We start from the raw sequence: 16,409 nt of genomic DNA on the forward strand, positions 1-16,409 counted from the left end.
ACCTGCACTCAATAGTTGGTACGGGATCCTTTTACTTTAATTACTGCATCATTTCGCCGTGGCATGGAGGCGATATAACAGGTATGAAAATGGCCTTCAGCTTATCTGCATTTTTGGTCTCTTGTTTCTCATTTTCCACTTGACAATACCCCATAGATTATCTGGGGAGTTTGCTGGGCGGGCAAGTATACCAAAACCATGGTCATTTAACCAATTTTTGGTGCTTTTTTAGCAGTGTGGGGTGGGCAGGTGCGAAATCCTGCTGAAAAATTAAACCAGCATTTTTAAAAAGCTGGTCAGCAGAAGGAAGCATGAAGTCCTCTAACATTAAATGGATGCAGTGACTTTGGTTTTTAAAAAACACAGTGGACCAACACCAGCAGATGACATTGCATCCCAAATCATCACAGACTGTGGAAACTTAAACGAGTCAAGTTTCAAACCCAAAAAGATCCACGGCAACATTCCAATGTTTATGCAAAGACAGAGGTTATAACTTTCATTTGCGCTGAAGTATTGTTCCTGCCGCCATGTCAAGTAGACGCTGTGTGTTTCGTTGCGAAAGGCAAACTACTTTGTAAAACCAGTGATAAGGTTTTATTTACAACACTGTTCCAGAACAGTACAGTACAGTTCCACTGTGTGATGCACATTTTACGAAGGACTAACTTTACTTTCTAAACATGGGGAAGTACAAAGCTGGATGTGCACAAAGGCTTAATAGCCTGTAAGCTTTTTTGTGTGTTTAAGTATCCTTACATACCAATTTCAGGGTTGACGCCTCAAGTTGGCAGAAAAAGTTGATCGATCAGCTTAGTCATCTGCATTTTCTGAATCAGGTTTAGCTCATATTGATAAGGTATAGTAGTAAAGACAATCCCTTACGAAAATTAACCATGGTTTTACTACAGTTAAAACCAAAAAACCATGGTTACTGTAGTAAAACCATAGTAACTACAAAATAACCATGGTTTTGACAATCATGGTTTTCAAAAACCATAGTTAAACCATAGTTAGTGTAGTAAAACCATGGTTTTGCTGATAGTAATCAATACACCAAAAAACCATGGTTACCACACTTTTACCACAATAAAACCATGGTTAATTTTCGTAAGGGATATTATCTCCAGGCTTTCACTAATGCTTTGGGAGCTCATCTTTCAACCATGGTAAGGAGCGTCACATTTCCGTTTACACAGTTGAGGTATTCAATTAATATAACAACGCACTGGATTCCTGGCCATTCGGAACACACCGGGCTTTCTCAGAGCGATTAGTTTGTACAAATCCACGCATTAGAGAAAGATGGGGCATAGATGAGCTGCAATATGTGAAAAATAATGTGTTTTTTAACCATAAACCACGCGAACACATTGCATTACACCAAATATACAAAATAATGTGCTTGTAGCTACAGAATATTGGCCATTTAACACTGGACTTCAAGCAACTTGGCCTATAAACTTTTCCACCTTTCTTCCAAGACTCTAGGAGCTTGGTTTTCAAATGAAATCAAAAATGGCTACAGTCCAGTTCTTCTTCTCCTTAGCCCACACCTCTGACGTTGTCTGTGGTTCAGGAGTGGCTTAACAAGAGGAATATGACAACTGTAGCCAAATTTCTTTACACGTCTGTGTGTGGTGGATATACCTTGTGAAGTTCACCCAAGTTTTTGAATCGATTAAGTTTGACAAGCCTCTCAAGGCTTCGGTTCTCTCGGTTGGTTTTGCATCTTTTTCTTGCACACTTTTTCCAACTGTGAACAGCCAACGTCTTCGGCAATGAATGTTTGTGGCTTACCCTCCCTGTGAAGGGTGGCAATGATCGTCTTCCCCATGATTGTGTAGCATAGTGAACCAAACTGAGAGACCATTTTAAAGGCTTTGCAGGTGTTTTGAGTTGATTGATGTCACCACATTATAATTTGTTGAGATAATGAATTGGTGGGTTTTTGTTAAATGTGAGCCAAAATCATCACAATTAAAAGAAAAAAGACGTCAGACTTCAGTGCGCACTGAATTTATTGAATACATGCATTCCACAATTTGAGTTGAAATACTGAAATAAATGAACTTTTCAAACGACATTCAAATTTATTGAGATGCACCTGTAGATTGTGAAGGCATCGAGTTATTTTGTTTGGATGAACGATGCGGTAGGGGACCCTGGACTATAATGCGGAAGAAGTCTATGTTGGAGAAGCGCTGATAAACTCACTATCTTAAGCAGCACAAACACAGTACTGTGGGCCATTTTTGTTATATTGTCAAGTATTCGCACATCCCTTACGAAAATTAACCGTTTTTTTGTGGTAAAAGTGTAGTAACCATGTTTTTTTTTTGGTGTATTGATTGCTATTAGCAAAACCCAGGGCTCCAGACTGCCACCAAATGGGGGCATTTTTGAGAGTGTGCCACTGAATTTTACATCCAGTCGCACATGTGCGATCAGTAAATTAGATTTTTGTAGTGTAATTTGAAACAGCACATTGTACTTTCTGCATCTATCATTAAAGTATTTATTAGTAATACAGTGGAAATTAGTAGAAATGTGAATATTTGGTAAACATGTTGTTTTACGATGTGTGCCCCTAAATTTTCTGGTTGCGCCCCTAAAATTTTCAGTTGGAGGCCACGGTGCTCCTAGTGAAAATGTTAGTCTGGACCCCTGAAACCATGGTTTTACTAGACTCTTATTTTGTAATTACCATGCTTTACTACAGTAACCATGTTTTATTTTTTCACTGTAGTAAAAGGTTTATTTCTGTAAGGGATGCCTTTGAACGAAACACTTTATATGCATAACATCAGCATTTTACTCAAAAATGATTTGCTTATTTGCTCAAAACACTGTTGTTGTATAAGCAAACAGCCAAAACACATTAAAACATTTGTCGTTTTTTGGTTCAGAATATTGTTGTGCAAACATGACCTACAGTGGGAAAGCTCAAGTGCATTTATTGAAACTAAGGGCAGTAACACTGTTTTGGTGGTGACATCTACTATATCACGGGTTGGCAAGTAAATTTGGCATTGGGCAAATAAGAAATTAGATGGCGGGCCAGAATAAAGACTAAGTCAAAGAATTATTGAACTAAATTACCAAACAAAATGAATAATAAAATTGCCCATTATTGTTTGGTTTGCGGCCTATTGCATGGATCAAACAAGACTATTGCTTTAACATAAATTACCTTCTTCGACATAATGGTCATACTAAAACATGTCTTCTCTACCTAAATTGCCTGGACAAGTATTATGTGACTGATTAAAACAAACAACCAAAAACAGGTGTGAAGACACAAATCATTGTCCCGTCCCAAAAGTCATCTCAGCTCTTGCTTGCGTGACTTCATTTGCACGAGGTGCGCTCTCGCGAGGACCCTTTTCCAAGAACCAGCCAGTATAAAAAAAATCTTGCTGTGTGTGCGGACCAGATATAATTGTTGCGGTACAGTTTTGGCACGCGGGCTGCCTGTTGCATACCACTGCCATTTATTATTGCTCTGTGAATGTAGGGGAGTACAGGCGTCAACCCTGAAATAGAGTTCAAGAGCATTAATGCATTTACAACTAGTTTAAGATGCACTTTAAGGACTTTCTGTCATAGCACATAGTTTCCAGGGCACATAAATGCATAACAAATACACTCTAAGAAAACATCAAATGCCAAATGCATAAATATGAATTTAGCTGTGTTCTGTATGTAAAACATGCGTGGTCTAGGTGAAGGTAAATGGTTAATGTTCACGTTTACTGTCTGTCCAAGGACAGAAAAAAATCAATGAGGTTTACTTGCTGAATGTCATTCCACTATTGTGCAGGGGTGTTGTTCATCAAATTATTAGTTTGTTTTAGTGGGTTCATAAATATATATAAGAGTAGAGTAGCTGTTGTCCGAACAAGAGATCAACAGAACACAACCTGGAGCACACTTCACACAAAACACTGTTTGACAACTTTGATATTCACTGTCTAGCCCGTGTCTGTTTGTCTCTGGAATTCTGTTTGGTTTGGCATAATCTGTACATGATTCACTCAGGTAATGTAAAACTTCTCACACAATGAAGACCTGACCATCATGATATTTCAGCTCTTAATGAGAACTGACTTTGCGGTTTATGCCTACTAAAGACACCTTGTTTTGGGGCATTGTGTACAGCAATACAGGCAATCCAAGAATGCATTGAGGTTAAACAATCTTAGATGGCATTTTTTTATTTAGAACTGAATTGTATATAAAAAAAATAGCTCAATGTATTAAAAAATATAATTTTATTTTTACAAATATGTGCACAGTACCATAGCTCGGCAGTGTGCTTAATTCAAATGATTAAATTTCTAAGATTCTGGTTATGAGGTTCCCAAGAAGATGCTGCCCAAGAAGGAGCTTCCTGTGTACTGTAGGCAGCTGAGAGCAAGGCAGCCAGGCCCGGGGTGGGTAATCGGGAGAACCGTGGGCCGCGTAACTTTTGGGCTGCAGTCGAGTTTTTTTATTTTTTACATTTGTCATCATGTTAGTGAGTCTATCTTCTCTTAAATAACATTACACATGTTCCACATTATGACAGCGCAGCGTGCAGCCTCTGCATGGGTTGTCCCACGCGAGGGAGTTCTCCGCTCCCATAGAGTTGATTGGGTCCATATCCCGTCTTTTCCAAAACTTTTCTCAGGTAGGGACCTGTTGGTGAATTATTATTTAATTTTCATTGAACCTTTACATTATTGGTTGAACCATGGTATTAATAAAACTATACACAACAGTAAGAGCTGAACTGTTGCTTCATTCATCCAATTTGGAAAAAGTGCTAATTTGGAATTTCATCATGGAAAAAGTGGGCCAGTCTTGGGCCTGAAACTCCCGGGATAAAAAGTGGTCCTACTCTGGCCCTGAAGGTAGCTAGCTAGGCTTAAGAACAGAGCTCAAAGTCAGGGCAGCTTGTGAGACAGCAGAGTAATGGCAGCAGGCCAATGTCTGCTGTTCAGTGAAATTGATCAAAGAAGGGGGAGCCGGGTTCCGAATAATTGAATTAAAGCTGACAGAAGCGCTGACCAAAACCTTCACAGACACAGGTGATACTACAAGGTCTTGTGATAAATGGTACAGGCTATTAAACCATGACTGGTGAAGAACATAACAGAAGAGAAATGAATGACAGTGGTTATGATGCCTACATTTCCAGTGCTTATTTGCAATCTTTTGCAGAATTATTGATTTCTTCTGGGTTGTTCATATTTACGAGCTGGCACTTTTCACTTTTTTATAGACGGAGGATGGTGGTTTACCTTTTCTTAATGAATTGCATCAACATATACAAGGTTTGTACACTCTACTTACAGAACCACGGCGTGGTTTGCTTTTTTATGTTTCTAATTAATTTATTAAGCCGCTGTAAACTGTACCGTTATATATAACTGTTATATAGTGCTATCATATTTGTGCAGACAGCTTATATTTTGCTTTAAATAAAAGTTTTACAACTGTCGACTACATTGTTGCTTCGATATGACCTCCATGTTCTCAAGGACACGCCCCCAACTTGTAAACTCAGGACTTAAAGTCTGGGTAAAGTGATATTAAATATGTGATCTGAGTTTGTCACACCACAGAGAAATTTATTATTAACCACCCGGCTAAGTTTGAATGATAAAACAGCGATAAAATAAAATAAATAAGTTATTAAAGTCGCCATGAAACGGAAGTAGCGATTGCCTTATTTTCCCTGTGGTGACATATCAAAATTAAACCGGCTTCTGAAATGAAATAAGGCAGGGCTGGATTTGAATTTGTCCATCAAGATCTGATTGGATCGTTTGAAGTTGGGTAGCGTTGCTAATTGATAATCGCTGCGATCTTCTCCTGAACCCCGCCCAACTGCCATACCATATGACCGGAAGTAAAGAGAAATAGGCTGCGTCCGAAACCGCATACTGTATAGTAGGTACTGAATAAGATGAAGTACCTACTTACTTGCCGTTAAAACAGTAGGTACTGTATAGTATGAATCCTGGTCGTATGAATGAGATTCGGACGTACTACATCCGCCATGTTGCTACATCACGTGACATACGTCGTCATCACGTCATGTCATTCCAGCGCGAAAACTGCCGCATGCCCTTTTCTTCTTCGTTGGACAACTCCTCTGCCAGGGCATCATGGGATAGTGAAGTGTCCATCGTATGCACACTGCAAAATCTAACCGGAAGTAGTAGGTCATCCGGGTACTTTACGCATACTGTTTTCCGAATACTCCTCGCCTACTGCATTTCGCATACTATATAGTATGAAGTAGGCGGTTTCGGACGCAGCAATAGTTTTGAGGAGGATTAAGATTATGAGGGAACATACATTTTTGAAAAATAATGAAGCTCACAGATAAGTAAATAGTTAAAATACCACAATATTCACAAAGCAAATTACAGCTTTTCATTTTATTTTCATAGCGACTTTAAAATCTGAGAAACATGTCGACTCTAAAACCACACCCACTCACGGGAAAGCTGCTGTCTTGCTAGTTTTAAATAAAGCTACAATCTAAATGGATGTTTGCTATTGTGTTATGGGCGGGGCCATGCTCGGTGGCTCCAGTTTGTCATCAAGCCACAGTTTTAACCCAACTTACCCCTCGTTTAGACAGCCAGCGACGTTATCGCTGTGTGTCGCCCGTCTCTTTCAATGAGGCGTTTCTAAATCTGCTTGTCATAAACAAATGAGTACCATCCACGCCAGTAACTGACGAGAGAAGGATGACGTGAACTCCACTGCTTTGTTCTCATTGGTAGTCGCTCCCGAAAGTCGCTCGACATTTGCATAAAGTTAAACTTTTCTTAACTGTCTCGCGTCGCTGGACATGCCCATACGGTCGCCAACGGTCACTTTCGCTCGTGTCGCCGGAAGTCGCCAGGTTCGATTGCAATGAATGAGATTGCGTCGTTCTGCTACTGCTTGTCGTTGGCTGTCTGAATGGGGCGTTAAATAATCCTGAACACAGAAATTTAGTAAAAATGTACTACATAGTTCTCTTTGTAATGTGTTTAAGCAATTATCTCAAACATCTATATTGTGTTTAGAAACTAATTTCTCTGAAATGACTTTACACAGATTTTATAGAAAATCTTGAGTTTCCAAGCAGTATTTACAAATTTTGGTGTAGTTTGTGTGGGTTCAACCCACCATAATATCAGAGACCAACAAGTATTAAATATTAAGAGGAGAAAAATGCTACTAAAAAGATCACTAGGCTAGTAGTTTTATATACGTATTTAGATTTACTTAAAGAATAGCATTGCAAATTTGTACATGAAATTTTACATTTATTAGGATTTAGATACATTGTGATATTTTAATCTGTCGACAGCCCAAATACATACAGCAAAACATTTGCGGTTTCTTCTCTATAAATGTAGCAAATAGCTTGAAGTGAGAAAATTGTCTCTTAGTCTTGAATGTGGGAGAACGGCAATAACTCGTTGCAAGAAAGGTTTTCCTTTTTCGTCCCTCACGCACATCTATAATGTGCTGCACAGGTAGACCATCTCATCATGGCCAATTGTTTCCCCCTGTGAGTGCTTTATATAAGCTGGTCTGAGACTGTTCAGCTTCATTGAACATCAATGGCCTTTCTCTTCATCCCCTCTTACCAAGCCATCAGGGCCAACATCCAGGGCATCATGGCTCTAACAAAAGCTCTGCTGCACCGCAGGACATTCAGGTGAAATGGGTGGATAAACGAAGAAAGTTCAGAATGAAATGAAAAAAAAAATCGATATGACAGAAACAGAATGTCTGACAGTGTTTTGATAATCGTGCTCTCCTTTCAGGAGAAAAAATAAACAGGGTTACTGTCTTTCTGACCTTGAAAACCAGAAGTCAGAAATGTTAAACTGCTGTGACAGTCGGACATCATAACAAAACAAAATAATAAAGATCCAGTATGTCTGGACTCGGTTTACTGACTTTTTGACAATACGGGGTCAAGCCCAACAAAGGCACAAAAGGAAATAAAGTTGAAGTTGGGTGAGCATAGATGCACAAGCGGCTAAAAAATAAGCCACCTCCGTCAAAAATAAAGATTGATCGATGATTAATCGTTTTGTAATATATAATAAATTAGTACAAACATCCAATTACTGCGATGTCATGCTATACTGTAATATACAGGGAACTCAATCGTCAATATGCAGTTAAATGGCTATTGTGTGCTCTTCTCTATCAAGCGCAATGATCTTAACTGAATACTTTCTGCACAAGCAAAGCAAAGTCCTCTAAATGCATGGGAGATGAATGTAAAAAGACCGTGGATCACATTCAAACTTTGGTCCCTTGCGAATGCAACCCCTTATGTTTCTATTTGCATCTTTAGTGATTTTGCAACTGTTTATGTCTTGTCCAAAAAAGTGGATTTTTTTAAATGTGAAGATTTTGCCAGGTCTGTATTAGATTCAAAGAAGGTCTGCCGAGAAGAAATACAACTTCCCAATGCTGAAATAATATGGTTTAAGTGACTGAACTGAGTCCTGATCTATTTCACACTTTGCGAGCAACCCAATTGCCATATTTATCACACATACTCCAAAAATGAAAAGGAAGGAATTCTTCACCCACTTCATTGTAACATCAAGCAAAATAAAAGCAGAGGCTCTGTTCCCAGACAGGGTCCTCATCTGAGCTTACCAAGGTTCTAATTTATCAAAGAGATTTATAACAAAGGCTGCCTCCTCTCCACACACACTTTCATTTCCCACCTTCACTTGGGCCTTGTTAACACCTGCCTTTGTCAGAATAAAGTCCTTCTAAGTCCATACACATTCCAAGTAGCTTTAATATGCCCAAATGCAATTTATCAAAACACAATCAGAAACCATTGCTAAATAACTAAAAGCCATATGTCTGACATTTAATAAATCCCACTAAAGAATGAATGAAGCCTGGATCAAATCATCAACCAGTTGCCCGATCAGATGTACTGGGCAAAATATTTCCATGTACAGTAAGGTGCTATCAAGCACTTGCCTGTCAAATGGTGTAACCGCCAATTGCGCCAAAGAATGAGAAATATTAAATATTTTATGCACCTTGATGGCATGTAAGCATAATGATCAAAACAAACAAAATTTTTTTTAAATGTCACACAAAAAATACATTTTATTTCTAAATTTACATTTAAATGTGTTTTTGTAATATTTGTCCGGACATATGCTGAAAACAGCTTCGTTTTCTGAATAATCTTTGACAAATGATGTAAAAATGTATGTAAAAAAATCATATTACACTAAGCTAGATGATTATATTTTATTCCACATTTTTTATGAATATATTTATATTTTCATTAAAAAAATACTAGTTACACCAACTGACACAAACCGGTTACACCACATTGACATTTTTGCAACTATCCCTCATATATTCTTTCAAAATGAAATAACCAGAAATGTTACACTTGGTCCTCAAAAAAGAGAATGTATGCAAGTAATCTGCAAATTTATTTTGAAATGTAAACCCTTTTACATTCAATTGAACCATACGGACACAAAATAATTAACAGGACATCATTGACCCTTGAATGTTTTTATTATAAGGTCATTAATAAATGTATTTTGTCCTTAAATTGTGTTAATTGAAAGACTTACCTTTAACCTGAACACCAATGCGAAAGTAGACATCTGAGCTACTGAGGTACCGCTCCACCAAAATATAGTACCACTGCTCCCAGGATGGCAGAGGAACCTCTAGCTCGCAGGGAACGTTCTCTCTGCAATCCATGGCGCTGGAATTATGCACAGGCGGAGCCCTGGAGCGAATCTTAAGCAGGACTGGACAGCTCTCCCCACTCCTGTTTTTTGTATTGCAGTCCACCAGCTGTACCTTCACCCGAGATATGTAGTTTGGAATGAACACTCTGCAAGGTACAAGTGAGAGAAATGTATAGGATACCTGCTTACTCTGGTGGATATTTTCTCATAAATACTAACAGAGAGCAGACAGTGCAGTGTTTCATGTGATGCAAGCATTGGTGTTATAAAGAAATAAAGGCAAACATCTTATAGTAGACGTTGAATCCATGGTGTTAATAAATTGTAAAACAGAACAAAACTTTTATTCAATGTTTTGTTTTAGCTATAAAAAATCAATGATACACAATTCTTACCGAAGAGTGTGATAGTGAGAATATATTGAAAATGAACATTTAATATAAAACATTTAAATAGTACATTTAATATTATGAGGGCCTCCAACAGAGTTAATGGAGTCAGGGAACAATAGAGGGAAGTTTGAAATATTTAACATAGCTTTTTCTTATGTTTTTTTAATAATTAACAATATGAACAAATCAAATGACCACCTTAACAGAACACAATTAGTTTACACATTCAGTTATTAAAATCCAGATTTTTTTCATGGAATGTAAATGCGGTCTGTAGAATTTAAGTAATTTATTGCAGTCTTAAGGGCTTTTACACCTGGTCACTTCATGTGTTTTCTCTGATCGGATAGCTATCTGATCGTAAAAATACCAGGTGTAAATGCCCTCCGAAAGGTTTTCGAGACGGATTTAAATCTGATCGTTCATCAGAACATCTGGTTGACGAAACCACATTTGTCAGCGGATAACTCCTACCAAACGTAAGCACGCCACCTGGAAGTTAGCCGGCAAAAAGGCAAACAAACAAAGACGACACGCTTAGAAAACGGATGGGAGGAGTTCACACTGATGGGCAACTTCTTGTCCTATTTTTGCCGTAACGCTCAAGTCTGTCCAAAAACATGACCCTCGTGGACTCGCGTCAAGGGTCCCTAAAGTCTGCACTGCATGATGTCATCAAAGTGTGGACTCTGAGGAAGTCCACAAGTCCGGAGTGTGCCATTTGGGACAGGGCCATTGTAACAGAGGGTCTGTCCATATGATCTTCCCTTGTCCAACATGGCAGCGGGGATTCCCATAAGAGGAAGTGCTTAGGGAAGTTTACGCGTGCGTGTCAAAAAATGCAGTGGACTGTAGCCCATATGAATGAATTGAAAATCCTTGCACCAGCGGACACACACCATGAGCGTAAAAGCGCCCAACGTTATTTGCGTCTTCCATTGTCCAAATAAATGAAGGAAGAGTGATAGTCTAGTGCACGTAGTTAACAGTGCTTGGAACAACCGGAGACGCACTCACTTACTGTCTCCTGCATGTTTGTGCACCTCTAACCCTCGATCAAGGTAAGAGCAAGCGTCAAAGTTTTTGATAATGTGACAGCAAACCAAAGTTTCAAGAGCGCTCACGCTTTAATATTTGATTGACAGGACAGCTGCTTCTGTGGTTGCCTAGCAATATAAAAAACACAGACCACTGCTCTTTTCTGAATTCATTCAGATAAAGGCAGCGTGGTCCACCTCAAGATTTTAACTGTTAAAAACATACCTCAATTTTAACTATAATTTGAATTACATTATACCGAATATCCAAGACTCCGCCTTACTGCCTTTGCAACATAACATCTCCCGCTAATATGTATCCTTTTAATGTACATCCATGTAGATCTTTCATTAAATCAAGAGAACTTTTAATGCAACAAAAATAAAAACCTAATCTACATAATGTCCAGAGCTGACTGTCTTTTCTGTGCACCCTGCTGTTTATGAATGTTTCAGCACCTTTCTCCTCTCCTATCCATTTTCCTCTTTTTCATTTAGAAAGGCTTTATTTGCTAATTGAGAGGAGAGCTTTAATATCTGAACCTAATGAGAGTAGAAAGCTGAAATAGGGGGATGCTTTAGAAGGATGTGTGTGTGGAATAGTCAAGTGCTCACTAGGTGTAAAAAGAGGAAGAGAAAAGGTGAGAGGAGTTGTTGGTGTGTTCACCTTTGTGTATCTTTGTATACTTTAAGCAATTCAGTGCAGATACAGAGAAATTATGGTTCTGCAATGAAACAGGGTAGAATTTTTATATGTATTGTATATATTATATAAAATATAATATTATCATAATTCCAATTCCGCCCACTTCTGACTCACAGCCTGTGTTTTAAGAAGTGTAGAGAAGCGCTTGATGCTTGTCGTTTATACGATCACAAATGCAGACATGGTTTTATGCTTTCATAGCCTTACTTTACCTTCTGCTCAAGCCGCACTGGCAAATTTGATCGATCAGCTTGGTCATCTACATTTTCTAGATCAGATTCAGGCTTGTATTGATAAGGTTGTATAAGTATCACCTATTATCTCCTGTTGGGAGCTGAACTTCCAAATAAGGAGCGTCACATTTCCGGCACACAGTTAAGGTATTCGGCCAATCACAACGCACTGAATAATAATTGGAGCACATCACACTCCTCAGTAGAAATCGATGTGTTTTTAGAAAGGCATGGGAATAGAGAGGCAATAATAATGTGCGGTGTGTGGAAAATAATGTGTTTTTTAACCATAAACCTCAAACCAAATACACAAACTATAGTTATTTTTAGCAACGTAATAGAGGCTCTGTAAGTTAAATGAATCTGGAATTATTTTAGTAGTAGTCTCAGGCTTTTAGATTTGGTGTAGATAAAATAGCCACTCACTTGTAGAGTACAGATCTGTTGTGAAGTGGAATCATCTGTTCAATGAAGTAACCAGGATACAGCACTGAAATCCCAATGAGCCTTTGAACAATGAGCTGAGGTTGAAAGAGGTACTGACATTCTTCATGAAGACCCTGAAGAAAGAAGAAAAACAGTGGAACATTAGATAGTTACATACGCATCTCCAAAACATAACAATTGAATAACAATTGAAATTTTGGTCCATTCCCTACACAAGTCTATCACATAACTTCAAAATGCTTGAAATGTAGCGATCAGATGCACCACTTTTATGATGATTTTGGTGCTTTTGCTTTTTTACCTATTTGAAGCTTAAAAGCCTTTGTCCCCATTCATTTATAATTGAACAGAAAATAGTGACCCATCAATTTTTTTAGTCATATACAAAGTTATACAAAATTTGTATAATAAGTATAATAAGTTATAAAATAAGTGATTATTTAAATCCACTTAATATCTGTCTTCATATATAAACTGAGCCGTGAAATCCAATGTCACAACACTACAAAACTAATGTATACATGACATGCTAATTCATGTGGAGGAAGATCTACTCCCACAGAGAGAACCTTGTGATCACTTCAAATGGAAAAAATGCGGTTACATTTGCATTATTTTGGATGATTTGCTGTGTGATATTGTTCATGCCCAGCTGCACAACAACACCCACCTCACACTCAGGAGAGAAAGATCAAACATCACGGTCTTTTCCCACTTTTAAACTGTCTGCCATTGTTACTGAGGCAGATGATGCAACCAATAGACTGTGCTTTTATAATTCTGCATTTACATTTATTCATTTAGCAGACACTTTAATTCAAAGCACAAGCAATTTAACAACATAAGCAATTCATCCACCTTAGGAGACAACATCACCTCTTGAGAAACTAAAAGAATAAAGTGTTAGGAATTTAAATAGATGAATAACAAAATAAAATCTAAGGCAGTTATTTAACAGGATCTGATTAATCATGCCTGATATACTCACAAAAAAGATGCATTGTAATAAAAAGCACAGAATTGTGGTACTTTTTACTGCCACCTAATTACAGTACATATTTCAGATATAAATGAAAACGGGAAACCCTGATGGAATGTGTATATACATAAACAATTAATTTATTTTTTTTGTGTCGCCATTGTAGCTGCAAACAACTTGGTTTCAGCATTTGACAGTTGTCGTAGGATAATGTATGCTCCAAATAAAGATCAAATCATACATTTGCAAAGAGATTATTGCCATTGAGGTTTGGAAATACTGTAGGAGATGCATGGCTTAAAAGGTAGAGAAGGTGTGAGAATAACAAAGATGGTTTTAGTATGGCACACACACATGCAAATTACAATACAAAGTTTAATCATGAAACCTTTGGTTTCTCTTGCACAGGTACTCCCGCACACATCCATCATTGTCGAATACCGCAGTATAAGCTTCTCCCCCAACCTCGTTTCTTGCCGTTGTCACAAAGCGCAATCACAACAACCACAAAGATATTAAATATCTGGGAAGCAACACACTACAAGAATGCATTGCTCGTACGGCTCAAAATTGTACAATCAGCTGTTTCTGTTTGTTGTACGTACTACCACCTGACATGCAGGGTCATTTTCACTGGCCGTTCTACCCACAGCCCTGTCAAATGTCAATAGCATATCAGTGCTGGCTTCCTGTTGAGGTCAGTCAGCCATGTTATTACTTCATAAGGTAGAAAGAGAGGCTGTCGGCGCAACTGTCAGCTTAATGCAGTTAAAGTTGACAGCGGCGGGGCTTTCTCAATATTAAAATGCTATTCGACAAATGTAAAGAGCGAAAAGGGGGAGGGGCAGCAGACAAGCTAATTGGCTGGCGGAGGTGTGTGATTAATTATGTGACGGTTTTTACAGCATCCACACTTATCCTGTAATTGCTTTTTCCAAGAAAATTTTAAATGCTTTTCAAAAAAGCCACATCAAAAATGTGTTTGCATAGAAAACAAGACAATGGACCGTTTTTCCAAGAAGACGACATAATTTTGCAAAAAAATAACAGGTTAAACTGTGTATGTCCTATGCATATGCAAGCATAGCATCTGTATTTATTATGTAATGGTTTCATTATGGCTACTGAATCTTCTCTATATTACAGACTCAAATTTCATCTAACTAATTACCTACAATTTTGAGGACTATACAATTTATAATTTCTTTATAATTTATAATTTCCTTCTTAACTAGACGGTTATACTTTTAGTTAAAGGAATTACTACCCTTTTGCCATATTAAACTATGTTATTACCTCAACTTAGACGAATTAATACATATCTATCTTTTTCAATGCCTGCACTGTACAGCGCGTCGTGAATGTGTTAGCATTTAGCCTAGCCCCATTCATTCCTATGGTACCAAACAGGGAAGCCACCAAACACTTCCGTGTTTTTCCTATTTAAAGACTGTTACAAGAGGAGTTATACCAGTAAGTATGGTGCCACAAAATAAAACTTTTTTTGGTACCATAGGAATGAATGGGGCTAGGCTAAATGCTAACACATTCACAACGCGCTGTACAGTGCACGCATTGAAAAAAGATAGGTATGTATTAATTCGTCTAGGTTGAGGTAATAACATAGTTTAATATGGCAAAAGGGTAAACTATTCCTTTAAGACTGTTTGTGAACATACACATGTACGACATAAATACCATTTTTCAGAAGAAGTTGCATATGTCGTAATGCTTAATGCACCTACTGTTAAATCCTTTCAGAGGCTTCGTTCCTGCTCGCCTTGACACTAAAATAATTTGTTGTAAAGTAGACAGAGCGCATTCTCATTTCATTAGAGTTCTTTTGGTGGATTCGCACCACTGGGCAGGTGTCATTGCATAGACCATTTTAAAGTCATGTGTCGTTTATTATCTCTGGTGTATTTTCAAGATCTGATTCGCTCTCTGCTTGATTATAAGGCTCATTCATTTTAGCCTGGACCATTCTGCGAATCTCTTCTGCAGCAATATAGCAGAATTAAAATATTCGGAGGTGTGGAGTCTGTCTCTTAGGATATAAATGAGACATTTATATGTTTCACACAAGAAACAATGACCATCAATAGTCTTTTAGTTTTGTAAAAATATCTTCTGTTTTTCTGTTTTTACATTTACCTTCATCGAATACTACTTTTGACATTTTTTTTTTTTTTTTAGTTTACTTGTTAGTCTTACTGTATGCAATGTTTTATCTAAAATATGAAAAATTGCCATACAATTTACAAAGTTAACAGGACCACAATCTGTTGTTAGCTTCAAAAAACAAAACAAAAATAAGAGTAGAGGAGTGTTTTGTTTAAGGATGCACTATAAAAAATGCATTAACATTTTTAACTAATCAACTTTGTTTTACAAGTCATTTCCATGTGATTTCTACTAGTGATGAGTTGCTAATGTATAACTTAAAAACGTTGCTTACTTAACTTAAGCTAATTCAACTTTATTTATAAAGTTATACTGTAACAACTTATTGTCAAGATAAAAAAAATCCAAGTTGAAATGAATGGAAAAACCAAGTTGATTATACTTAAAAGAACAGTATGTAGGATAGTGGCCAAAACTGATATTGCAATCACAAAACTTGTGGCTAAAACTGGTACTGCAATCACTCAACTGGTGGCCAATAGACCAATTTCTGTTTGCAAACAGAGATGACGTTTTTTGTGGGCGGAGCCAAACTGGTTGCAGAAAGTGACTGCTCCGCAGTAGGGTTGTGAAGTGTTTTAGCATTAAACCGTGATTTTTATGGATCCGGTGTTCTGTCGAAGTCTGATTCCTTTATGTTTCCCTTTAGTGCAATGTTTCTTATAGCGTTTTAATCACA

The 16,409-nt window shown here is 37.7% G+C and overlaps 1 protein-coding gene across 1 annotated transcript in view; it reads right to left on the reverse strand.

Annotated features, from left to right (window-relative positions):
- The window catches only part of tmem8b (transmembrane protein 8B), a 216,939-nt gene that overhangs the window by 91,518 nt on the left and 109,012 nt on the right, over nt 1–16,409 (reverse strand). Inside the window, exons 4-5 of the mRNA XM_065266938.2 lie at nt 12,547–12,680; nt 9,630–9,898 (exon numbers count right to left, since the gene is read on the reverse strand). Coding sequence (XP_065123010.2) covers nt 9,630–9,898; nt 12,547–12,680 — 403 coding nt within the window. The remainder of the gene's footprint in view (nt 1–9,629; nt 9,899–12,546; nt 12,681–16,409) is intronic.

Source organism: Paramisgurnus dabryanus, chromosome 5 (genome assembly GCF_030506205.2).
Source record: "Paramisgurnus dabryanus chromosome 5, PD_genome_1.1, whole genome shotgun sequence".
Lineage (NCBI taxonomy): Eukaryota > Metazoa > Chordata > Actinopteri > Cypriniformes > Cobitidae > Paramisgurnus > Paramisgurnus dabryanus.